The sequence below is a fragment of the Cyprinodon tularosa genome, unplaced genomic scaffold, assembly GCF_016077235.1.
Source record: "Cyprinodon tularosa strain WSP-4 unplaced genomic scaffold, ASM1607723v1 ctg214, whole genome shotgun sequence".
Lineage (NCBI taxonomy): Eukaryota > Metazoa > Chordata > Actinopteri > Cyprinodontiformes > Cyprinodontidae > Cyprinodon > Cyprinodon tularosa.
In genome coordinates, this window is record NW_024038796.1 from 665,004 (window position 1) to 691,126 (window position 26,123).

General features: G+C 38.7%; 1 protein-coding gene across 1 annotated transcript in view; it reads right to left on the reverse strand.

Moving 5' to 3' along the window:
- Positions 1-26,123, reverse strand: part of bmp1a (bone morphogenetic protein 1a) — a 46,892-nt gene extending 20,769 nt beyond the window's left edge. Inside the window, exons 1-6 of the mRNA XM_038285701.1 lie at positions 25,889-26,123; positions 12,675-12,788; positions 8,925-9,050; positions 7,947-8,064; positions 3,633-3,811; positions 3,251-3,356 (exon numbers count right to left, since the gene is read on the reverse strand). Coding sequence (XP_038141629.1) covers positions 3,251-3,356; positions 3,633-3,811; positions 7,947-8,064; positions 8,925-9,050; positions 12,675-12,788; positions 25,889-26,033 — 788 coding nt within the window. The 5' untranslated portion in view covers positions 26,034-26,123. The remainder of the gene's footprint in view (positions 1-3,250; positions 3,357-3,632; positions 3,812-7,946; positions 8,065-8,924; positions 9,051-12,674; positions 12,789-25,888) is intronic.

Genomic DNA, 26,123 nt, shown 5'->3' on the forward strand with positions numbered 1-26,123 from the left:
AGAAGCCACTCTGCAAAAGTGTGTTTACAGTCACATTAATGAGTCAGAGACTCAGCCCCACCACAGAGCTCCACTTTACCCGTCCGTCTCCCAGCTGCTAAGTAACTCCAACTTAAGATGTGTAAAAAACCTAAATATAAATTGAAGCACAACAGCAGACTAAAAGGTTTTCAGAATAACAAAGTCACACACTAAACATTTAACACCTATTAGTACCACTACATTAGTACCACTACTTTAATAGTCATTTTCTTTTTAGAACTATCATATACTACAACAGTTGGACTTCTACAGCATTAAGAAAGTTTGGCACATGCAAAAAGAGATACAATCTCCCTCTCTCTGTGTCATGCAAACCATTTATGATTTGTCTTTATTGTGAGTCATCGTTCTGCTGAAAGATAAAATGACCCTTTTATTTAATTTATTTTTTGTTGGGAGGCCCCAAAGGGTTATTTTGCCCTGTGATAGACTGGCAAAATATCCAAGATGTACCCCGCATTTCCTCTGTAGACTCCCGGAGATAGTCACCAACCCCACACTGACACTAACGGATGAGCAGGAGATAGATGGATATATTTAAGTCAAATTGCTTTACACATAGATTCTCTACTACACCTAACAGTAGGCATTAGACATTTTATTAACAGCCAATAGAAGTATTTGATGGGCTGATAGGGCTTCAAGGCTGTTTTCGGGCATGCCTCCAAAACAACCAGTTAGTATGTAAACAGCCAGGTTTGCTAACTCCTATTCCCAAAACTGGTGTACTGTATGTTCTAGATGCCTCTCTGGTCAAATACATCTGCATAAATGAATGGTTAATTAGCAGGCTCCTGCAGAACTGTAGGCCATGCTAGAGAAATAGGACAGCCATATGAATCCTGCAGGGTCCTGGCCCCTCTGGAATGAAAATCGACACAGCTGGTCTAATGGTTGTTGTGAAGACTTGGTCATCCCAAGATCATTGGTGTAGTTCCCTAACCAATAATCTTTGGAGATTTTCTAACCTATCTTACTGTCCTCCACCCTATGTGTTGTGGTCAGGTAAATATGGTCCCTTGTCCATTCTTGTTTGTCACATTTCTAGGTGTTTTAATCTTTTTAATTATTGCTCTGGTTGTATAAATAAACAAGTTGAAGCGATTTTCTTTAAGCCTTTCCAATGTGGTGTTTTGCTGCCTTTCAAATTTTGAAAAGATGCTTAAATAAGCATGTTTATAGTCCAGAAAGTCAATGACTAGTTCAGCTCCTTTACGCTTTAATGAAATTGAAAGGGAAAAGTTTGAATTACAAACATTTACATATATCATAAATTAATTGTTAAAGAGGCTAATAAGAATAGAATCCTCGATTTTAAAAGAGCAAATTTTTGACCAAAGTTTTTCCCCTTCATGGATAAATGTACTCGTATTACAAAGGTAGAAATTTTAAAGAATAAATCAAATACAATTCAAAGTAAGGTTATGCACTCTTAACAAGAGTCCCAATAAACACAATGCCTGGAGAATCAATCAGTGCGCTCCTGTGTAATATTAAATTACTGAGTTTCTGTAAATTTAAAAAGGGATTGGAAATTAGTAATGGAAATTAGTTATGGTTAATATTTAAGGACCAATTGTGTTCTTTCTCAGGTTGGCATCATCAGGTATTTATTGTCGCATCCAAAAATCCACAATGGACAAGTTTAGAAAAAGGTGAAAGCAACTTCCACACATAAACTCCAGTGGTGTTCTCGTACTTCACTTCTGTGGATGATCAGTTTTGAGTTATTAATTGGCATTATGTCTGCATAAGGTTTTAAATGTAGTTTGTTACTGAAAAACCTGAGTGTTTCAATGGTGTTTTATTTGGCATCTGACACCTATGAAAGAAGTTCCTAAAAACCTTTCAGCTCATCATCAACGCCTCTTCAAACAGCTACAAGGATCATAACAAGGTGCTTTATGGGACAGGAGAAAAACTTTTACAAGAAGCTTCATACCATAAAAGAGGTGTAAAGAAATTTTACTATAAAAAAACAAAGGTGCTGTTGGTCAACAGATTCACCTACAACAAAAGAATCGAAATAGAGCTGGTATCATCCCAGGCAAAATGGGAAAAACTAGTGTAGAGACGCATTCTGTTAAGTAAAAAAAGGTCTTTAAAAAAACTTGGATTTATTCATTGCACATATGTGGCTAGTTTAGACATCCGTCATCGAGGAGAGGTTGCAGATGTCCACAGCCAAGTCCGATTTCATGCACAACACTAATCAGATCTTTATGAAAAAATAGAAAAGAACTTAAAAAGAAGTTTGTAGTCTATAGCAAAGGCAAGAGGAGAGCATGTGAAAGAAACTTATTTGATCAAATGAGACCAAAATTCCTTTTGTTTTTTTTCCACCTAAATGCAAAATGCTGTGTGTGCCACAAGAATAACAGTGATGAAAAAATAACTAGAAAAAAATTGCAGACTGCAAAAGGCTTGACACTCATGGAGTTTTCCAGTGCAGCAGTTTCAACCTATCAATGTTCAAAGGGGGTTTGAATACTTTTGTAAAGCAGTGATGAGTCCAGTAGGATGATGGTAAATGGAACCCGAAAAAAAAAAATCTATTTCCTTGCAAAACTTCACTTCAGGCTGCTCCTATTTGACCCAGGGTAATTCAAAACACATACGCAACTCAAGACTATCAAAATATTGAATGAATCATACAGTGTTGGTGTTTTCCAATTTCTCTCATAGAAGATCTCAATTTTGGCATAAAAATGTCAAGTCAAAGGACAGCTTCAGAAACAGAGAAATTCTTGTCTCACATTCAACGTTTTGTAACTTCCCCTAATTAGATCCAGTTAAGATTGTTTTTCCTTGCAAAGACTCTAGTTTAGCACAGAAAGTAAAGAAGAGATCCAAACACTCTTACCCAAGTGACTTTGAAAAAACAAGGCAGCATTAAAAACCATAAAAGGATTAACTCAGAAAACATGTTTTGCTTATAATTTATTACTAAAGAAGAACTCAGAGTTTTATTCTGCTCTTTTTCCTAGGATTTGGGAATTTTGCCAGATTACTCAGCAGTAGCCTGTTGACACAGAACTGGTGTGTTACAAATCTAGACAAGTCGTTCAGCATTATTATGTGCTCAAATGGAAAACAGGGCACTGGGTTAGAAGTGTGCAGCAGAGTAAAGAAACAGCTCACTCTGCCTTTATCTGAGGCTAATATCCCTACTTGAGACAAAGGGAGAGGGACTTGGCCTAGCACCTACCTGGAAAATGTATTCCTAGCATAATGCATGATGCTATCAAAGTCATAGACTTCTCCCAAAGAGTCCACCTCCCCTGGCTCCATCTTTAAAAAGTTATACTCCTGTCCTGAGGGAAGAAAAAATAAAGAGGAATATTGAAATGAGTTAGAAAACCAAGTGAGAATGTGAGTCAGAATGCGTGTCAAAGGTGCGCTTCCTTTTACATGCAGCAAAATATATCTAAAAATGTATGTAAAATTTGTGCATGTCCCTACATGTGTTTTTTTTCTCCCTTTTTGGAACTTTATTCACCCTCTCCAGCAAGATGAATCAAGAGATTATTTCTTTGTATGAATGTTTATGGCTGTTGGGCATTGCTAGTACGAGGTCCTTGCTACTGTACCTGGCTGGATGTTGTCCCTGATGATGCTGACGTGCTCGTCTCTATCAGGCCGTGTGTGTTCGTGCCAGAAGCCGATCACATGTCCCAGCTCGTGCACCACGATGCCAAATTTGTCACAGTTTTTACCGATGGATATAGCCTGGGGGCCTCCTCCTCGGCGTCCCACGTATGAACAGCATCTATGAATCACCACATACAAACACAAGTCCAGACAGACATTAAAATACCAGAATCTATGCTTCAGGGATGAAATGATTACTAACAAGCGGAATGTATACCAACAAAAAACAAAATCAAAAGGAATGTCTCAAACAGCTCAGACTTTCATTACTTTGGTTCATAAATTTGAAAAAAGAATCTCTATACTTTGTTTCTGAACAGGCATGGGCAACCTGGGATAATGATTTGAGGTAAAGCTGCATCAGTTTGACAGCATCAAGATGTTTTACAGAATCAGTGCTCTTATTTAAAATATTTTATTTTAAAACACAAAATCAAAAAATTATCCATACTGCGGTTGATATCTTATCTAGGGTTGCAGCCAATGACTATTTTTCTAATCGATTAATCAGTCGATACAAACCAAGTGAAGCTAAAAATGTTCCCTTTATGGACTTCTGCACTTCTTTGAGTGGGTTGCAGCCAATTAATGATTCATCGATTACTAAAGTACATATTGATTATTTCAATAATCAATTTATCACAATAAATATATAAATATTGTTTACTGCATTTACAATGGAATGTATATATATAAATCCACTGCTTTTGCACATAGAGATTACTTTGATCCCATTTTTAACCCAATGTATTGTTATATGTGTATTCTTTTCAGCTATGACAGCTTTAGCTCCCCAGGTAAAGCTGTTTACATTATTTCTGAAATCCATTTTTCTGATTAGATACTGAGGTTGGACATGATAGCCTGGCTAAGTCTTCATTTGAATTCATCCCATAGATGTTTTATTGAGGTCAGGACTCAAACTAGACAAGTTCCTAAACACCAAACAAGTTAATTTATTTGTGCACTGATGTGCAGCACTGTTGTGGCACATCTATAGCACAATTCAGTATGAAAACAATTTAAAGTGCATGAATACATGCACAATAAAATTGAAGAAAAGTAAAAGCAGAATGAAAGCAAGTAGGGATAAAAACATGATAAAAGCAGGTACTGAAATCCAGCAGAAGACCCACAAATTTAAGTGCAGTCATCTTGTAGGAGGAGGAACTGTTTCCACACATTTCCAAACATGTCTTGGTGAACTAATATTGAGTAGATCTAAGAGGCAAAGCCCAACTCTTAAAAAATACAGTCCCACACCATAATCCTGTCTAAAGCCGGGCATTCACTGTACGATTTGTTCCCCATTTCGGGCCGACTTTCCAGTCGTGCGAGAATTTATCGATCGGGTCGACTTGCAGCCTGATCGTATGTCGTGTAGAGTACAGGAGGAGGAGGCGATCAGCCTCTCAAGATCACCTCCTGGTCAAGTTTGATTTTCAGCCGACCGTCGTGGGCATATTGCTCAGTGGTCATGCTCAAACAAGGACTCTTCTTCTTCTTCCTCTCAGATGAAAACACAAAAGCATGGCGGGGATGCGAGTGAAATGGAGCTCTCCCTGTAAAATTGACAGACCGTAGTAGCCACGTTCGCTCAGCCATTTCTTTTCCCAAATACGTTGTCGCCTTTTCTTTTTAGGCCTTTCAGCACACAAAATTGCACAAATTACCAAGTTAGTACATTTCACACTAGTGAGCTTCATATTCCTCTTCTACTCGTTTTGCTTCCAGATAGACGAGTCCGAGTAGCAGCATCTCCCTGCGAAGCTGAGCCCGACATGGTTTTTAGACATACTGTGTGAGCAGGTAGATCGCATCAGAGCGTCGGGCTGCACACTGTGAGAACATGCATTGTGAGCTGCGAACTCAAACTGTACGACGAAACCTGTGGGTTTTTGTCAGTGTGGGTTTTTGTCTAGAAAAGACAAAAATTATACAAAGATATGAGCTGATGATGGTTGTCTTCCTCTAGTGGTCTGGAGCAACTCCAGCTTTTCTGAACATGCAGTAATTTTTTATACTTTTAAAATTGTTCATTGCATATATTTTCTGTGCTGGCATCATTTATGTGCTTGCAGTGTGTTTATGTGATTGCAGCGCATTTGCACTAAACTTCTCTATTGTTTTGTCAAGGCAGCGTTTATCTTTTTATGCGTTATTTCTACGCATGTGTGCTGTGTGTTAGTCTCAATTTAGTGTTGGCTAGTCTGTCATTGCAGCGTGTTGGCACCCCTTGGCCACATGTGCAAGGCTTGGATTGAATTGCTTGGTCATGGAAACTTCATGCAAAGAGCTCTCCACACGTTTTTTTTTAGGCTAATCTCAGGGTAGCAAGAAGTTTGGGCGTCAGGAACCCTTGAGTCACCAAAAAGTTGTCTTTCTCTGCGAAACACTACAGATGCCAGCATCAGCAGGCCCTGTGACTTTCTGTGGCTCTGCTTAATAGCTGTTTGTCGTTGTTACACTTTTTCATAAAACCACTAACAGCTGGCTGTGGAATATTTTACTAGTAAGTAAATTCCAGGACTAATCTTACCGTACAGATGGCATCCTATCATGGTGGAGAGGAGGAAGTCACTGAGCTGCTGAGAGCTACCCATTTTTCACAAATGAGCTCATTAGACAATCCTCTTCACTGTATTTGTAAAACTAGTGTTAAAATGTATTTTTATTCGTTGGCTTTTAGCACAACATGAGACTCTCTATTGTGTTTGTGGTTTATTTTATAATTTCTTTAGTGTGAGGTTTTATGTGTTTTAAGTCATTTATTTCCTTCTCTTACTCTTTTAAACTTCTATGATGTTTTATACAAATTTAAATTTCTCTGGTATGTACAGCACTTTGTGGTAGCTGTGGTTGTTTTGAAGGACTCTATAAATAAATGCGAGCTGAGCTGATATGTTTGCTAAAGGAGTTTGCATGCCTAGGTGCTGGAGTTTAAACACCTATGGTGATCGAGGAAGTTCATGAATTCAAAATTTTGGATGCTTAGAAATATTTTCTTGAAATATAGTACGTCCTCCTAACCAGATATTAAAAACAACTACGAATGGGATTAATTAAAACGCAGCAAAAGTCATAGGACAACCTTTAAAACACCTTCAGAAAGTTGAAAGATTATTGCTCAGGTCATTTAAAAAGATTAGAGGCAGTCTAGAAGCTCAGAAGTAAAGTATGCGGAAATTAAGGTCGACACAAGACCTTAATTAATAAATCCAATGAAAGCCGGATAGGGACATATTAATCACCATAAACCTCTGGTCATTTATTTGCGTTAAAAAAAGAAGAAATCTAAGAGTGTGTCCAGAACCTCACTGCCTGCAGCACTCCACCACATCGTGACATGAAAGGTTCACTGTGGGAGTCTGCAGGACGGGCACATATATAATGGCTCAGTGGGCCAGACAACCACTCTCTAATTACTGCAAGCCAGCCAGGCCTCTCTTGAGACACGCCTTGAACTTTGCACAGGACAGATGGGGGCCTGCTGAATATGCAGCAGAGTCAAGCTTTCCAACTGCTAACCTCTGCTGCCTGCGGATAATGTCATCCTTGTTGGTTAAAAAGCTATTGGTAGCAGGCTGGAAATGGCAAATCGTAGTCAGTTGGTAAAGTTCAGCTTTATGAGCGTCATTTGCTCTTAGGTGAACTGCCAGTTTTGAATGCAAAATAAATCCAACAAAAGAAGTGAATAAGGTAACACGTTAAGGGCTTGCAGTCTTTAAAAATGTCTCAAACATCTCAGCACCTTTTTTCTCAAAATATAGTTTAAATCAGAGCATACAATAAAAAAAATGATTATCAGGAAACAAAAGAAAAAGAGGGAAAAAAAACGTTAGCCTAAACAGATCATCGGCAGTTGCATAGCAACAAAACAATCAGCCTTTTCCATGATAATCCCATAAAAAAAAAAAAAAAAGGAAAAGAAAAAGAATCACTGACAGTACGGGTCCTCCTTGGCTTTCCTGAACCCCATGAGTCACACAGATGCTCAGCAAGTCATGAAGTTTAGTGAATAGGCACAGGAAATTCCTGCTCACTGAAAGGCGTTAAGTCACTTTCAGAGCTGTTTAGGGGGTGACCTGTACCTCCCTGACTGCAGAGTCTGCAAACTGGGAGGACGAAAAACACAGCTAAGCTGCAAACAAGGAGTCTTTACATACAAAAATAATTAGCTGTGGACACTGAATGCATAGAGTGTGAGAATTGTTCTGGGTCTAACAAGCAAGCGGAAAGGCCCAGTGACTCACCCGCATGGCCGATAAGTGAAGACAATATAGCTCTCCTCCTGGGTCCTTTCTATAAAGGTCACACAGGTGTGCTTCTCCCAGTGCCGCATAGCTTGGCGGAAAATAGCCCGCTGGCTGCCTGAAAAGGATGACAGAGAGGATGAGAAAAGACAGTTAAATCAATAAAGACCAAAAAGGATAAAGCTTTGCAATTGCAAAGATCCACAGCCCCCCTTTTTCTAATGTAAAGTAGCTGGAGACCCACAGGTTTTATGCTTTGGTTTGGTTCCAAAACATAGAGAACAGAACTTTCAGCTGATAACAGGAAGTCAAATTGAGAACAATGTTTTGTCGTTTTAAGTTTTCAGTCCTTGTCCATTTTTAAACATGCTACTGGATTTGGGCTGGTTTGCCAGCTTTTAGAAACAACCAAATGTGATTGTTTGCTGTTTTGTGAGATGCACTAGCCTTGCTAACGAGTTCCACATGGGAAATCTGATTACAGCAACAAATTCTTTCACACAGAACAATGTTGTTTCTGTTCCTAATTTTCAAATCCTTAAAAAATCTTATAAAATTCCTAGATATGAACTGGATAATATTGATTTTAGCACATCACAGATTTACACAATCATCGGTTTAATAACCATAATGTTCAGCCTATCAGCAAATATGTTTAACAGTGTTTTAATAATGATATTGGCAAACATTAGCAAAGAAATATCAATAAAACATGATTTTATTTAGTTAATTTACTTTTATAATATTACCAAAGACCACTTTAAGCAAGGCAAAATAAAATAAGATTCTGTCTTTTGAAGATATTAAGTTGATATATACCGGTAGTCAATGAACAAATATTTCTCTGCTGGAATATCGCCAACAAAAAAAAAAAAGAAAAAAAAAAAAAAAGCTTTTAATCTGTATTACAACTGCCTTTACATCAGCTGGTGCCTTTTGATTATACCAGTAAACACGGGGTCAGCTGTTGTTACCTACCACTGAAATTGCCACTGATGACATAAGGGATGACCCCTTCAGGCCAGACGCGCTCAGGCCTGGACGTGGCAGCCCTTCTCCTGCGCTGAGCATCATGTCTGGTTGGATCTGCGCCACCGGCTGAATCTGGGATTTTAAGCAAAACAACACCACAGAAATCAATTAATTTCACAAGAACAAAAAAAAAACAATTTCTCCTATAAAGACAATAGATGCTAGAAGGTTAAATAAGCAATTAGTCAAAAGGGAGAGTTTTTACAGAATTCTGCCTTTCAGGCTCTTTAATAAGGTTTCATAAAAAAGACTTAATGAGAAAGGCATTTTTTTAAACGGCATTGTTCTTCTTTTTTCATCTACCCTGAAGAAAAGACACTTCTGGAAAATTAATTTCACCATTTTAATGTCACTCAACCGGATATAATTGTTACTATGGAGACCAATTCCCAACCCTAAGACTAAAGCTGAAGAAAAGAAACATCCATATGTGAATAAACTATGGGCGTGAAAGTCAATGACTGTCAAATTTATAGAGTGGTACATCTGAGCACCTGAAATAAACTACTAATTTAAAGCAGTTGGTGTGTGAAAGAAAACGATTGACTTTGACGTTAAACTTTGATTCTGAGTATATGTCAGAATGCTTTTGGCTACAAGAAGGCTACTTTAGAGGGTTTATTATAAGGAGTAACATAAAAGATCTATTTTAAGTTTTTCATGGAGGGAGTGGTATTTTGTCATTCTCAAAATATCTACAAACAGGGTATCCAACATCAAACCTAATTCCAAAAACAAAGGTATGAAATATCTTCCACTAACAAACAAATGCAAATCCTGAAACGTTGTTTATATCTTTTTGAAAATAAGCACAATTATGAGCCTGTAATTGTAAATTACAAATGCTAAAAAATATCTTAATGCTGCAGAATGTGATACTAAGGGCTGCAAATAACGATTATTTTGCAAATCAATTAATCTTTCAATTGTTTTTTTTACTAATAATTGAATAGGCAAAGGTTCCTTAAAGAGGACGTTTTACAAAATGAAACCAGGTGAAACTAAAACTTCACCACTTGAGGAGTTCTGGATAGAGCATACTGACAGACGAAAAGTTTTTGTTTTTTTTAATCTGAAATGCAAAAGGTTTACTTTTTTCAGTTTTGCCATAATTACTGCTCTAAGTGGGTTGCTCTGTCAGCTAAAGAGATATTTTAGAGTCTCTGCTCCCCAAGGGGATGGGTTAAACGCAGCGAGTGAATTTCCCCTTTGTGGTAAAATAAAGGGATTTACATAATGATTAACCAATTACTAAATTAGTTGATGAATATTTTAATAATTGGTTAATCATGATTAATCCGATTAATCGTTTCAGCCCTAGTTACTATATTTTCATTTCTAGAAAATAAGAGAAATTGGGAAAATCCTATATAAAATCCATTCCATTTTACAGCTTTGTACTACTTTACGTTTATCAGCCACATAAAATGCCAAACTACTAGATTGTGGATGGCAGAATAGCAGAAGAGGAGAAACAGTAAATCTGTGTAGGAGGGAAAACTGATGCGACTCTGATGAGCAAGACTGAAAAACTGCTGAGAAAGTCAATTGCATCATTTCTTCCCACTCTAGAGTTGTTGATCATTTGGAGAACTAATTCAAACACTCTTTTGTCCTCTATTTTCTCTCAACTGTCACATCACTAGGACAGTTATGGACAGCTTTAATCTCCATAAAAGGCCAGGTCATCTCAGATTTCACTAAAACGTAGCGCTTTTTAAAAGCAAATGAAACTTAATTTTCTTCAAATGGTGCAAACAAACCCAATCTGTGAAGAACAAATTAATTCTGTTGCAGAGTGGCCTACAAGAGTCCACGCTGCCTGCCTGGTGAGAACCATTAGCACGTTCACTTGTGCACGTGTTGTGAAGAAATGGTAACAGCCAAATCTTCTCTGCTAACTGATAAGACATGCAGAGACAAATCACCTAGAAAATCTGCTAATTACAAAAGCTAATCTGCTAACGTTCATTCACACACTGGGGTTTTATTTTTAGGTTATTATGATGGACTGTATTTATACCTCATGCAACATGTTACACACACATATTTTGAATTGCATTGAATATTAAATGTCAATTATTTTCACTGTATTTCTATTTATTGTACTAGAAAATATTGTCAAAAATGCAGAAAAATCCTTCCTTTTAAAGGAGAAATCATTGTTTCAGATTGAACCTAAGGTATTTTCATACAGCTTGGGATTTTGCACACTTCATTACATTAAAATACTAAAACAAAGGATAGCATAACTGTGAATAATTGCATATAAACTAGGTATGTGCTGTTAAAGATTTTGTTTACAACCTGAAAAGTCCTGCATTTATTTGTCTACACCCGTAAAGCCTTCAAGGTTTGTCTGTATCCACTTTGCAGATTAAGAGACTGAAATTATCAGCCAGTCTTGTTGGCAGAATAGCTCATACTCAGTCAGAGTGGATTAAGATTGTGTGTGAATATCGAATTTCAAGTCTAGCCTCAGATTTAGGAAGAAGGTTCTTGGGCAATTAAATTACATGATTTCATTTAACCATAACAGTTCTTAGTTCTTCTGCAGCCTCTAACAAGCTTTCTGCAGGGATTGTTTCGTGTTTGGTAGCTGTGCAACATCACATCGATCCACATTGACAATATTGATTACGGTACATCAATGGAAAAAATAAAATAAAATCAATCCTAATTCTCATTTTTAACATAACATTTATTTTGAAATTCATAAAGCGTGAGACTATAGTGGACAGATGATCTATTATAATTCTTAGAGGAATGCTAATTTAAGTTAAAATGCCTATGAGAGCTTAGAAATAAAATATTCAAACCACATTTAAGCCCTTTTTGGTGAGCTGATATAAAACATGTATTCCACGTCTCAAAGGTTTATTAGCGAATAAATTGGACAAATCAATTGCAGAATAACATACTTTTTTGTGTTGGTCTGTCCCTTAAAAAAGCATTTTAAACATGCTCAAAAGTCTTTCAGAATGTTAAGCAATTAAGGTGAAACGTTTGAAGGGTTTTATGGAACACAGCCGACAGTTGCTAATTCTGAACCCTTGAGCAACGCTTTTCACTACATAAAAATGAAACGCGATGTAATTATCCATCTCCATTGTGTCACTTAGTCTGTCTTCAATCCACTTCTGTAAATCAGCACTCTGTCAATATTCTAAGCTGCCGTGATGTATTCTTAATCCCCCTACAGATCTATTAACCCAATTTTTAAAAAAGCAGCTAACTGGTCCTGTTCAAACACGGAAGCCAACTTGGACACACTTGTTGGTTCCTGTTCGCCTTTAGTTTACAGAGCAGGGAAGCCACTGGCCTCTGCTTACTCACAGCTGTTGCTTTTTATCCAGCTTCACAAAGCCCTGCAATTATTCTTGAACTTTATTCTAGAGGTGCGGCGCTTTGTTCTGATGACCTTGATTTAGTGATGTACATCTAAACAGGGCTTACACACAGACACACACACACACACACGTGCAAACCAATGGCAGAGGCTTTAAGAGGTTAGATGAGTGCAGTGTTATGCAGCATGATGTCCTCAGACAACACAAAGCCTCAGGCAGAAACCAGCAGTGTGGCATTTCTGCTTGTTTTACGCCTTTGTTACAATTTGATTTGGAGAAATGATGCAAAACATTTTGCCCGGAGCAGAACTACCATGAAGGACATGAGGTATATCATTGACATTACCTGTATCTGTGTGATTAATGGTCTGGACGGTTCTCTGAGCCAAATCTATAATTCGGTCCACTTTAAAAGATTTCAGGTCCTCTTCGTCCAAAGCAATGTCTCCCAGAAAGGCAGCTAAAAGAGACAAACAGAAAGGGCATTATTTCAGCATCACTTTGTACTGTAGCCTTTCCCGCTGCAGAGACTGAACAGGCAGCATGAAATCACGGTGGAAGCACGTGTGAAAGTATATGCTTTTCTTTATTCGACTCTTCTCGGTTTACCCTCTCCTTGCAGGGAATTAAAAATAGGGCTGCGGGAGAGTTTGGGTTTGAGGGCAGTCATGTCTCAATTCAGTTACAGGAGGAAAAGAGCAACAGTTTATCCACTATGTGAATCATGTGGAGTGCTGTAAATTATTATTGTTAATCAGAATTATTAGATACAGAGAGACTTCTTAAAAATAAAAAAATATAAAAGATAAAACCAAAAGCAGTTATTAAGAGCATATCTAATTCACTGCAGGGGGGAAAAAAGCCCTTAGAGAAAAGGATGAAAAAGGTAGTAACATCCTTGGGTGTAAAAACTTCTTAATGGTAACTACTACATCAGTTTTTTTGCAAACATTCTGACTTACACTTCTTCACAAAAAAATAGTAAAAAAAATCACACTTGCAAGTTTTAGAGCACGGAAATGTTTTTTTTTTAAGGTAATGTCACAGGATTTCTATTAGGCTAAAATCCAGACTTTGACTCAGCCACTACAAAATGATCATTTTGTTATTTTTTTTTGGCTTCCTGTTAACAAGTCATTTAGTTATCGATTTGAAATAATTTAATTATCGATTAGAAATCACAAAGTCTACCATAACAATTTGCTTTTTGAATTCCTACATCTCTTCTCTGCCATGGCGTCATCAGAGGAGGAGAGAGAACCAATTTACCTTGCAGCAGAAAAAAAAAAAGGTAGTATATACCTACTCACACCTATCAGTGCAGTGCAGAGAGATATTGATCTCTCGCTGACTAAACCCATATATATATATACTCTGCCACGTGTAAAAAGGTTTGATGCAAAGACTTCCCACCAAGCTTTAAAAGAGACTGAGCTTTATGTGTTCACGCCCAGAGGTGGTCTGGTTTGGCTCAACCTCCAGTACACGGATTCATCAATGGAGTAAAATATGGCCGACTTGGTGGCAAAGATGCATCGACATTCCTTTGACCAATGGGCCTTCTTCACAGTGGCAGATTATTTCATTTCAGTTAGTTAAAAATCTCTTGAACAGCAGAAAAGTTTACCCCTTTCTAAGTATCTGTCTCCGATTTCATAATTACAATTAATTTGTCCAATTAACACAATTTACATTTTTTATTACTTCGTTTTCTCAACTTATATTAAGAGTTTTATTTTATGAATCTCTTAAAACAGAATCAATAGCAAAGATGAGAACATTACAAGGAAGTGAGCTCTGTTACTGAAAAAAGCATTGAGATTATCAGATATTCCTGTTCAAATATTGGAGGGTGATAAGAGGGGAAGCAATGTGAATCATTGCATCTCTACTCTTTTGATGCAGTTTACAAACTACTGCCTGGACCGCCTCCTTCAATGTTCCTGAAGGGGAGCAGGATTTGTGGTCTCATAAATTGCAAGGCATCCATATAATAAAGTAGCAAAAGAGCACTAAACCATGATACTGCCACCACCATGTTTGACTGTAGGTATGATGTCTTTTTTCTAAAATGCTTTCATAGTTTTAACAGCAGGCACACCCTCTAAAAAGAGTACCTTTTGCAATATCAGTCCATGAACAGGATCGTTAAGTTGTTTTTTTTGGCAAATGTAAGAAAGGCCTTTGTGTTCTTGCTGGTCATCAGTCATAATGGCATAGGAACACTCTTAACATAATTCTTCCTATGGTTGAAATCTGACCTTAACTGAGGGAAGTAATTCCTCCAAGCTTCAGATGCCATTTGGGGTTCTTTTGTAAATGTTTAAATAACACATCATTGTGGTATTGGAGTAATTTTGGTCATCTGGTTTACTAGATTCTACAGATTTGGTTACAGATCAATTCTGGGTGCAGCTAGAGAAACTAAATAAATGATGGTTACTTAAGGTAAGTTCATGCCTTACAAAAGGAGGGTTAAATAAGAACATTTATCTAACAAAAGAATCTGTAAGCGATAAGACCTCTTTGACGTGACTGTAAGAAATAATGATGTACTGACGCTGCCTCCTTGAAGGAATATGGGGCACCTTGAACAAGAGCCAGCCTTTTAATTAGGGCAAAGAGATGGAAAATAACCAAACAGTCCTACTTTATGAGCAACGTGCGGTATTGGATTACTTACTAAATGCTCCTTTGCTAAAAGTCTTCTCCACAGAGACGGGGTGCTCAGGTTTATAGGCTTTTAACGCCAGTGTGTTTGCAGGATTTATGGCCCAGTTTGTATATAGGAGTTTGTGGAGGTTGAGGAGTTTCTCAAGAAATGTGGGAATGGTAGGAGGGGGGGTTAATTCATGTCTAAAAAGGAGATGACATCTAGAAGGAAAGAAATGAAAGGAGAGTCCCATCCTCTCTGCCCACTGCTGTGTTATGAATAGGAAAGGCAGATGTGCAGCAAAGTGGAAAATGACGGGCCTCTGCATGCTTGTTTGGTTGGTCAGTTTGGTGCTGAGCCAAACGACCAAGGAGAGCAATTAAAGAGGGGTCACTAATGTTCGCCTAGGATTTTTTTGTAAATCAAAATGTTTTCTTGAATCTTTCCCAACTGCTAAACACATATAGACACAATTTATTTTAACAGGATAGGGTTCAGGAGAGACACCAATATTCAGTTAACCACAAAGGAAAGTTTATGCATGTTTTCTAGTAGAGACAGTTAACTGACTCAGACTTCTCAGTGCTGATGTATTAAATAAATAAATTGATAATTTATTTTTCAGAATTCAGTATAACAAAACAACAATGAGACATTTTTGAGAACGCCCGTCAACTTGACTGATAAATGCTCTAGAATCTGGCCTTGTTTTTCTCCAAACTGTGACTTATTTTCTACACGTAGTCAAATGGGAAAGGATAGAGACAAAAAGAAAATTTTGACTCAAGTCTCTTTAGTCTGAAGAAGAGTGATTTAAACCGTCTGGAAAAGACTTCCAATCACCCAGGAAGCTATAGAAGATGCAGCGCAAAGGATAAGTGCAAAAGGATAAGAGGTTAATGAGAGCAATAAGAAAAGGTACAAGACAGGGCACGCATGGAGGACAGGTCTGAATTCCAGAAGGGATCCTCTAATTTGTGCTTTAAAAAAAACCGAGCCTGACTTAATCTTAGAGACAAAGCAGACAGCACGCAGCCGGCACTCATACTGAGAGCCATCTGCAAAATACACACTTACTGATATAGAGACGCTACCAGATGTTGTTCCACACAGGATGGATGGAGTCACTACAGAGGAACATTTTCTTTCCTTTTATTTCAACATTTCACTCCCAGGAAAACAGAAGCAGTGCTGCTGCTTCCATTGCAGTAAGGAAGACTGAAATATTGCTCAACAGTATTTGATACAAAGATGAATAAAACAAACAGGAATTCTACCTTAAAGATTAAATGTTTTACCACACAGGTCGTACTTTCAAGACATATACGATTAACTATTTCATCGAAGGTGCACTTACGAGTCTTTGCCAACTGTTTTCAAAACAAGTACCTTCTTTCTCCTTTTAGGAGGAAAAAAAACAAGAGTAGTCACACTGGATTAAAAGCCATAGATTTCCAATCAGATTTAGGCCTAAACTTTGACACAAATTTAGTCTTTATCTAAACCACTGCATTATAGCTCAGGCTGAATATTAAGGGTCCTTTGTCCTGCTCGATGGTACCTTAAAGTCTGTAAAAGATTTTCTTAGGAATCAACATTGTTTAGCTCCATCCATCTTCCCATTACCGTCCCACAGCATGCTGTTGCCACCACCGTGTGCAACTGTGGAACCAATGTGTTCATTTTTCTTGCTGGGTAAAAGAATGTTTTCAGCGTGATGGAAAATGGATGGATGGATGGTTCCTGTGGGTTATTTAACATTGAGCAGTGTGTCTAAATGGTATCACACAGATGCCTCTAGAACTGGCTTGTTTCAAACTGAAAGTGAGATTTCTCAGGGCTTTCGTTTCCAAAATGTCTTCAGCTGAATTCTTTCCAGCTCCTCTAGACTGACCTTAAGACTTCTGACTTCTTCGTTGAGTAATGCTCTGCCTCTCCTTCACCATCATGTGTTCCTGTGTACTACTTCATCACATAAAAACCCCAATAAAATACTTTAAGAATGATGTTTGGAAACAAAATGAGAAATAAATAGCAGGGGTTGCATAGTGCAAAGCTGTGCCCAAACAACAAAGCACACGCTTTCTCACACCTTCTCCTTGGCACTGTGGTTTGACTCTACTAACTTTATGGAGACTGACCTGATAATACAGAACATTGTTTTTCTTAGGCAACCTCAGCTGAAAGTGTGCTAATGCACATCCCAGCTGGCACTGAGACCTATTTCTCCTGGGTGCAGCAGTCGTCTTAGAGACGGTGTTGCAGGTTTATGGAGAAAAAAAAAAAAAAAAAAACTTACAGGGATTTGGAATTAATCCCCTTGTTCCCTGGTTTTGATTATCCACAGACACACTGTTTTACGGATCTTTTTGTTCTCCATGCAGGGCTGGGATTGAGGCCAGGCAGTGGAGAAATGCGATAAACTAGATACAGGGGCTCTGTAATAATGTGAAGCGCAAACACAATGACACTGCTGTGTCGCACTGTAGATTATAGCCAAGCTAATGTGGCAGATGGCAAGTGATCACCGGAGAGTGCAGGGCTAGATCTCTTTCCAAACGCTATTCATCACCTAGATGTCACCAGCTGCAGATATAAAAATAATAATCATATGCATACACTGTAATTATAAAACAGCACAATGATTCAAGCTCACTTTTAGAGAGAGAAATGTTGATAATGCACAACTAAAGTCAGCCAGTGTTTTTATTTATTTTATTTTTGTTCATCTAAACCACCATAATCCCGCTCATCTCTGTCTGTGCCACTGTCAACCACCACAACCAGCAGGATTAGCCATGAGAACTCAATCATATTAATCCCATTCATTTGTGTAATGCCCTTGACCTCTGCGGTGTCAGATACTGCTAAACCTATAAATTCCTATGAATCTGCATCAGGGGAATCACGGATCAGGACATCTGCTGCGGAAACCTGCACCAACATCGATATTAAGCCGTTACGGACACTAAATGTCTGTCTATATTTGGAAGAGCGGCTCCTTTTGGAGGCTGGGGTTTTTGTGGGGACAGTTGGACGGCCTTATCCAAGCATCAACAGAAACCCTTAATGCATCACAATACCCTGGTGCCGCCTCTCACAGTTTCCGTTTGAAAACAAACGCAGTGATTTGAATTCCTATAGAGAGCAATAGCGTATTGCGTTAGACTGATTACCATCTGATGACAGGGTGAGTTTCACACAGCAGGTCTCAATGGGTTTACAAGCTTTAAGACTGTATATTTTAAACGTCCGTTAACTTTCCAGACAGTGGAAATTGCAAGGCATGAGCTTTAACACATACTTTCTCCGAAGCAATGTAATTTTAACTTGGATACGATGAATTGTTTCATGCAGGGCTGATGTCGTGTTAATCCACTACCTCTCTCCTCTGCATAAACAACACCAGGTGTTATTTCTGCAGAGAATGCTTACCTTGACATTTTCTAACACCGCAATTTGAGCTTGAGGTGGGAGAGGGGGAGTGGGGGGGTTCTTTGTAACCACAAGGCTCGTTATTTAAAAGGTAGCTGCGGTATAATTAGAAGAGAGGCTCCAGCAAAGTCACAAACATCAGCTGGAGAGTGAAGTAATTATTCTCTAATAAAGCCTGAGCCCACAGCTGGAGTCACTGTCACCACATGGCAGCTTGCATCTGACAAAACCAGAGCGGCATCAGCTAAAAGGGCGCACAGCAAGAGGCCACCTCACCTTTAACATTTCACACTCCATAGAACCCATTAGCAGATTGGATTCCCTGGCTCATCGTCACCGCGGCTGCTGATTACTGATACACTCCACTGCCAGTCAACTCCCTCCCATGACTCCTCATTCTGCCAATCATCTGTGGACATTTCTGAGGTTGTCCGCAGGGATGAATAATTCAGCATAACCTCTTGGAGTTTTTTTTTTTCTTTCCTTAATCTGGTTTGACCGTTTCAAGTTATGAAGCTGGGCTGCACAGTGATGCAGTGGGTAGCACTTGCCTTGCAGCAAGAAGGTTCCGGGTTCGATTCCCAGCCCGGGGTCTTTCTGCATGGAGTTTGCATGTTCCCCCCCTTGCATGCATGGGATCTCTCCGGGTACACTGGCTTCCTCCCAAAGTCCAAAAACATGAATGTTAGATTATTTGGCTTCTCTAGATTCTCCTTAGGTGTGAGTGTGTGCGTGAATGGTTGTTTGTCCTGTTTGTCTCTGTGTTGCCCTGCAAAAGACTGTTGACCTGTAAAGGGTGTAGCCCGCCTCTTGCCAGTAGAGAGCTGGAGATAGTCACCAGCACCTCTCTCGACCCCAGCAGGGATAAGCGTGACAGAAGATGAATGGATGGATGAATGAAGTTATGAAGCGAACAAGATCATTGCGCAACATTAAATAAATGAAAAAAAAAAACAATATCAAACTCAAAATTTGAATCTTTAATCCGAAAATCATTTTCCTTTTACTGAGAATGGGTCAAGTATCCACTACGGGTCTTTAAATTAACCAAACCAAATAACAGCTCCTTAAGGTGCCCTAAATGAACATCCTCAAAGACTCCTCAATTAGCACTCCTAAATCTGTTGTTACTTCAGCTCCACACCCAGACTTGGTATGAACGTGATGCAAGATTAGTTCTTAGTTATCTCTGACAACAAACACATTGTTCAAACTAATGCACTGAAACCACGCCAATGGATCAGCTCCCTAATCACCCGAACCCTACTGAGAGGGAAGAGGCAGGGGTCCAATCATATAAAAAAAAACACTCAGCGTGGGCTCAGCTACAGGGTCTGCATTCCATGATAAAAGAAAAGCATCTGCTTAAGTGTTGCTTAAAGGCCCAATCCTGCAGCAGGCCAAAAGAACACAGACCCATCACCCTGCCAGAGCATGACAGGATGGAAGGAGCTGGATAATGAAGAGCATCTGTCTCCGGCTGCCATTTTCCCTGATGATCTAAATAAGGATGTAAGAAGCTAAGCTTTAGGTAACCAGCAGTAGTTTGTAAGGACGCTGCCAATGAGGCTGAAAACTACCCATGACTCACCAGTCTAGACAGAAAGTATTCTACATTTTTAACCCAACAGACTTTGCAAAGTTTGGATTATTTTCCTGAGTAGATCAAATAAATCTCTCCACTGATTTTCCACTAAGTTAGCAGCTGGTAAGTTTTTTTCATTGTTATTTTTAATAATTGTCTTTACCTTGTTATAATGGATCATTAGAAATACCAACCTATACACCCCCCCCCCCCCCCCCGACCCCCCCCCCCCCCCCCCCCCACACACACACACACTCAATTTTATATTAGTCTAAAAGCTCTTCTGCTTCTAAAATATGAGTATTGTTGCAAATTTGGACCATCTTTTAGAAAATGGACAGTTTATAGCCAGTACTTTATTTCTGATGCATCTTTTTTTAATAAAAGGCACCAAGAATTGTGCTGTGTTCAGAAATTGGATGATTTTACTCTGGACAAACTGTATGAGAAGAAAAGAACGGCCTCAGAAGAGGCAGATATATCCCATAATGCTTTGTGCGAAGATCTCTCCTCGCAAAGCATTATGGGAATGGCTGTCATGGCTGCCTGCTGTCGCTACCCGACAGCGGCGACTAATAAAGATTGCGAGGGCACCGTGCAGTGGAGGAGGAGTTATGCGACCAACGGGGAGAAAAAAGCAGTGATCATCTGTCCGAGCGGTCAGTTAACTGAGTTCACTTCAAAGTTCGCTATATAGTCTCCGCTCTATATAGTGATTGAGGGATTTAGGGGTTAGGGCGGACATTCTGACACAGTATGCTTGTAACTTTTAAACAGAGCATACACGAGGAGAATCGTGCATGCTCTTGCCCATGTTTAATAGGCATTCCCTCTCGGGGGTACAGGGTTGTGCATGTGATATTTCTTTAAAATGGAGAGAGCGGGTCTTTTCAAAAATTTGCAAAAATCCTGCACTATACCTTTAATGCATAACACGTTATGTTAACTCAGAATCTATTGTGCACAATGGCTTGGTTTAGTAACAGGGCTAATACCTAAAGTCTCAATTTCTGTGGTAAGACTCCATCAGATTCTTTCAGCTAGACATCTCCTGATCCAGTATTATGTCACAAATATTGCCCTGCATCTCTGCTTCTGCTTAACGTTTATGAAACCCATTGGTTAATAATAAATAAGTCACTTTTTCTCACAACTATGTTTTTTTTGTGCATTTAAGTAATGGGACTTGATCAACCTGTTTCTAACAATCCACATTGCAAAATACAAAATAATGTTAATAATAATAATGTAATCAAGTATTTTATTATACTGATGTCGGATCAGTTAATATTTAAAGCTGTGATATCAGTCTAGACACATCCACTTACAGCAGTGAGCTTTCCAGTGGCATCAGAAATAACCACTTGCAACCTTTATGAAGCTGTGCCTTAAAAAATCTCTATGATATAATTTACTTCAATCTTTTGACTCCCAGACGTTTTAATAACTAATTTTTTTCTGAAAAAACCCAATCAAGAATTACTCCATAGATATCAGACTTAATGCAAAGCTTTGGTAGTTGGGTATAGGTGACACAAAAAGTATTTTCTTTTAGTTTAAGCAATAGTACAGATGTTACCGTTGTCTAAATTGGTTGTGATCTAGGTCACACAACAATTTGCTGACCCCCCCATGTAATAGATCTCTGCTCCACAGCAAAACTCCTCCAGTTTCTCTGCAAAGTCTCTTGTGCTTAAGTGGTCACAGCTGCATTTCTTGCTTTGTCCAAGGCTTGAAGAAGAGACTGCTGGTGAGGTTTTTGTTTCATCACCAGGGACTGATTTCTAATTTTCCTTATTTACCACCACGAACCCATCGATGATGGTTCTTGAGAAGATAAATTACGTTTATAATATTGAAACTTCTTTTTGGCTCCTCCTTGCATCACTGGCGTTGCACGTATCAGTTCAGCAATCCTCTTCGGTTTGTCACAAAAAGCACCTTTTATACGAGTGCGTTATATCTTTGGAATGACTAATGTCTGATATTATATTTAAAAGCAGCTATCGGAACATTCTGAAAACTGGTCAATAATATGCGTGTCCCCAATAGCTAGTCAAGCAAAAAGAGTAAAGGAAATATACCAAGTTTTAGATTGGTTGCTTGAATGGAGTATATGGTAGACATATGTTTCAATTGCCATGCATTCAAAATCTGCATGTGATCAATAGAATTTGACATTTAGATGAACCCTAACTTACCCATCCCTAAGGTCTATTTTAGTAACCATGATGTAAGAAAAGACGGAGAGGATGCAGGAGAATACAGGTTAATTGTACCTGATAATATTATGCAACATTCTGAGATAGCATCGCAATTACTTCTGTATCTGATGCTGTTCAGCCATAATGGAAATGTTATTGCAAAAGCAATAATGCAACGCTTATTTTTAAATAAGCATTGCATTATTGACTCCAGCTGTGGGCTCAATCTGTAAATAATAATAAAAAAAGATGTTATGTCATTTCTTTATACTTATTTAGGTGAAACAATTAAAATTGGCCAGAGCTTGACAACAAAAACTAAGCTGTAATTGTTTATAACAGAACAGCTGCAGCTCTGCTCTTTTGAATGTCTTCACATTTATGAAGACTCAAAAGATGAAAGCAATATTTCAAGACTGTTTAGGAATCCAGTATTACAATGTGCAACAGTTCCATTGAAGTAGGCCTGCTTTTGCACACAATCAAAGGCATGAGAATATGGCAAGAATTTATGGTTTATGACCAGAAGCTTTAGAGTAACATAAGCCCCAACTGGAAAGGATGGGTCTAACCTGAAAGGATCTTTCATGAATGGCCTGTACTCACCTCACCTGAGCTGGCGTGGGAGAGTGTGGCTGGACTTGCTCCAGATCCTCTGGCCTTGCAAATCCTTGGCACAAGGTGAATGACTCTGTCTGTGCGAAGTGCTTGAGCCAATCAGAATAAAGAACCTGAGGCTTATGAGAAAAAAAAAAAAAAGCACTTGCACGAGCGATTGAGGTTGACCGGTCTGTGGCTCCGGTAACGGGGGCACAGAGGCTCCAAACACAGACCCAGACAGCAGCGTCACAGAAACCTTAAGTTTATGATGATGTCTGGGTTTTGAATTGAGACATAAGTCAAACCACTGAGACCCTTCTGATTATCATCTGAGCAGAAAGAGACAATGAGCAAGTCTGCTTCTCATCCATTTTTAATTGTGAAAGTGAGTGGGTCTAATCTTAGAGGCGTGTTGGAGTCTTAAATGACTTCCTGGGAAGCTGCCAAGTTGTGAATTCAGCAAAAACAAGGAATTTTCCACTGGTTCAGTCCTAAATGGATTGAATTAGTCCAGTTTTAAGACTCTGCTTACTTTAGCCAGTGCATAACTATTGGTAGGAAAAAATTAGAAGTTGGTAGTCTTAATACGTGATAATGTAATTTTATTTTGATCTGACAAGGTAGCATTAAGTTATATAGTATTCAACTATCAACTTGTTTATCCATCCATGCATCCAGTTTTTGTTGCGTGCAGAAAGGACTTTAAAGTCCCCTTCAGTGAGATCAATATCTGTATCAGAATCTCCTTCCGAAAGGACCTTATTGGAAAACCTTCAATATCTCCAAGGTTTATTATAATCAAATGTCAAGAACGGAGAATATTCGGGTACCTGAGCCACAGCAGGTTATATTAACTTTATTCAGTGCGGAGCAGCAGATTTTAACCCAATTTCTAAAGCGGATAGCAGCTCTCCTATGATTAAAACTCATTCAAACTTTTTGGATTTGGGTTCTTTTTCTCCCGGCCATGATTCATATTTGTTAAATCCACAAGTTTTCAACTTTTTTCACCCTCAGCTCTTCTGCATTTATAGAACGAAGTCTGTTGATGCAGTCCTAATCCATCCAGCTGTCTGCTCCATTCTATAAGCAAGTGTGAATAAGACACCAACATACTCAACCTCCAACACCTTCTGCAGGATAACTATATTAAAGTCTGAGAAAATATGATTAACTAGCCATTCGGCATAGGTGAGATTAGCTGTATTAATGCATATTGATGTTTTTAAAATGTTCGGTTTCAAAAGCACAAATAGTGGTTCCCAGTTCTTTACATTCCTGTTTGCAGAGGCCTTAAGAAAATGCATGAAGAAAATGGCTGAACTTCCTTTCTTTAAATAGAGAAAAGTAACCCTGCGCCTCCTCCATATGTTGCTGTGTAACAACGGTTTTATCAATCAAATAATGTTCCAACATACCCCCCCATGTCATTGCAGATCAACACATTTCACAAAGAAGAATAAATGCTACATAAAATCACTGACCTCTTGTCACAAAAAGCTATCAAACAGACAAAGTACAGCCTGTGAGAAGCAAATGTGGAAAAAAAACAGCAGGAAAAAAGTCAATAACCAAGGAATTACCACCCTGAAGGTGCCCATTTCTGGAGACGAGTGCTGTAAAACAAATTGTCTAAGGCAGGGAGGAGCTTAGGTCAAGGGTTAACATAGATGGACACAGGAAGTTTATATGGATGGCCATCTTCCAACCTCCTGCTCGCAGACACGCCTTGAGGAGCACCATGAAAAAAACAACCTCACTGGCGAAATGACAGCCCGGACAGACTGAACTGCAATTGGTGAAAACATCCTCGCCAAGATAAACAGCAGGCATGACTGGTGATGATTTGCTGGGAATGTCCCAAATGAGACACAGATCTCTAATATCAACAATTAGCTCTAAAGTAGAACAGAAAAAAAAACACTTTTAAAACACAACATCAATTGCAAGTGTCCAGCAAATCCCATCTTCGAATGACTCAACGCAAACAGAGCAAACACAGGAAGCAACAACTTGGACATGACACACCGATCATCTGGAGCCTGACCTTTTGTAGTGTTTACAGACAGTTGCAACGGTTTCAAAATGTTTTACGTCCTCGTTCTTGGACAGATGAGGGATAATACAAATGTAAAAAAAATAAAAAATAAAAAAGAGCCAGTTGGGTAACAGAGTTGTCAGCCCGAAGGCCGCTCTGTATTGAGCTGACACATCAGAAAATGCTGAATTCCCAATTGGGAAGCTCTTCTAGGACATCAGAGGTCATTTTTGAATGAAGCCATCTCTCTTTCTCTGTAACCTGAATACTTTGACCAGATGGAAAACACAATCTGCTCAAACTCCCTGCAAAAGGGATTTGGCAAGACAGTTAGTTCAGATTACAAAAAAAAAGAAAAAAAAAAAAAAAGATTAAAATAGCATCTCTGGTAGCTTTAGGACAATTCAATTGACTGTTTGCTGGGAAAAAAAAGTAGACAAAATGTTTATGCTTTGGCGTGTGAGTCAAGACAATTATGGGTGCATAATATTTAAGCTCCACTGTAGTGTTTTCTCCCCTCCTCCACTTTTTTAGAGACTCTGAACAGACGGTGGGAAAAAAAGACTATTTGTCCAGGAGGGGAAAAAAAACCTAATAAGGAAATGATGTCTTGATATAAAAATAATAATAAAAAAACTGATTTTGAAGCAGATCAGAAAGTGTAAACTAAAAAAACATTTTTTGGGGGGAAAAGGATAAAAACTTTCCAAAAGCAAAGAGAACAAAAACTTTTTCATGCTTTTCAGTAAAGAGATCATAAACTTCTATTTAACTGCATTTTTTCACCCGTCCAAATGTTTTCTTCTGTTTGCTTCAGATGTTTCAAACTGCAGAAACTATGCCACTCGCAAAAAAACAAACAAACAAAAAAACATTTGCACACAGTGTTCTCCTGATCCTGCTTCATAAAACTACATCCACCGCTGTCATCTTCTATAAAAGCGTTTTCTTGCTCGATCTTTGCATGCTGCATGTTCCTGTCCCCGCAGAAACGAGGAGGAAATCTCAAACAAACGACAGAAACGGAGCGGCGGAGAAATCTCACCAGCTTTACAGGGATCCTTGTAGTCGATCGCCTCTGATGTGGCAGTGGGCTCCACATAGTAGCCCGGATCAACTGCGTCCAAATGCATCGCTAATATCACGTTGAGACAGGATATAAGAAACAAACATCTTGCAGAGAGATCCATGTTTGTTGTGGGATGGGAGGGGGGGGGGGGGGACTAAAGACAAGGGATAAAGGTAGAGGAAGAGAGAGGGACAGAGGAAAAGACAGAGAG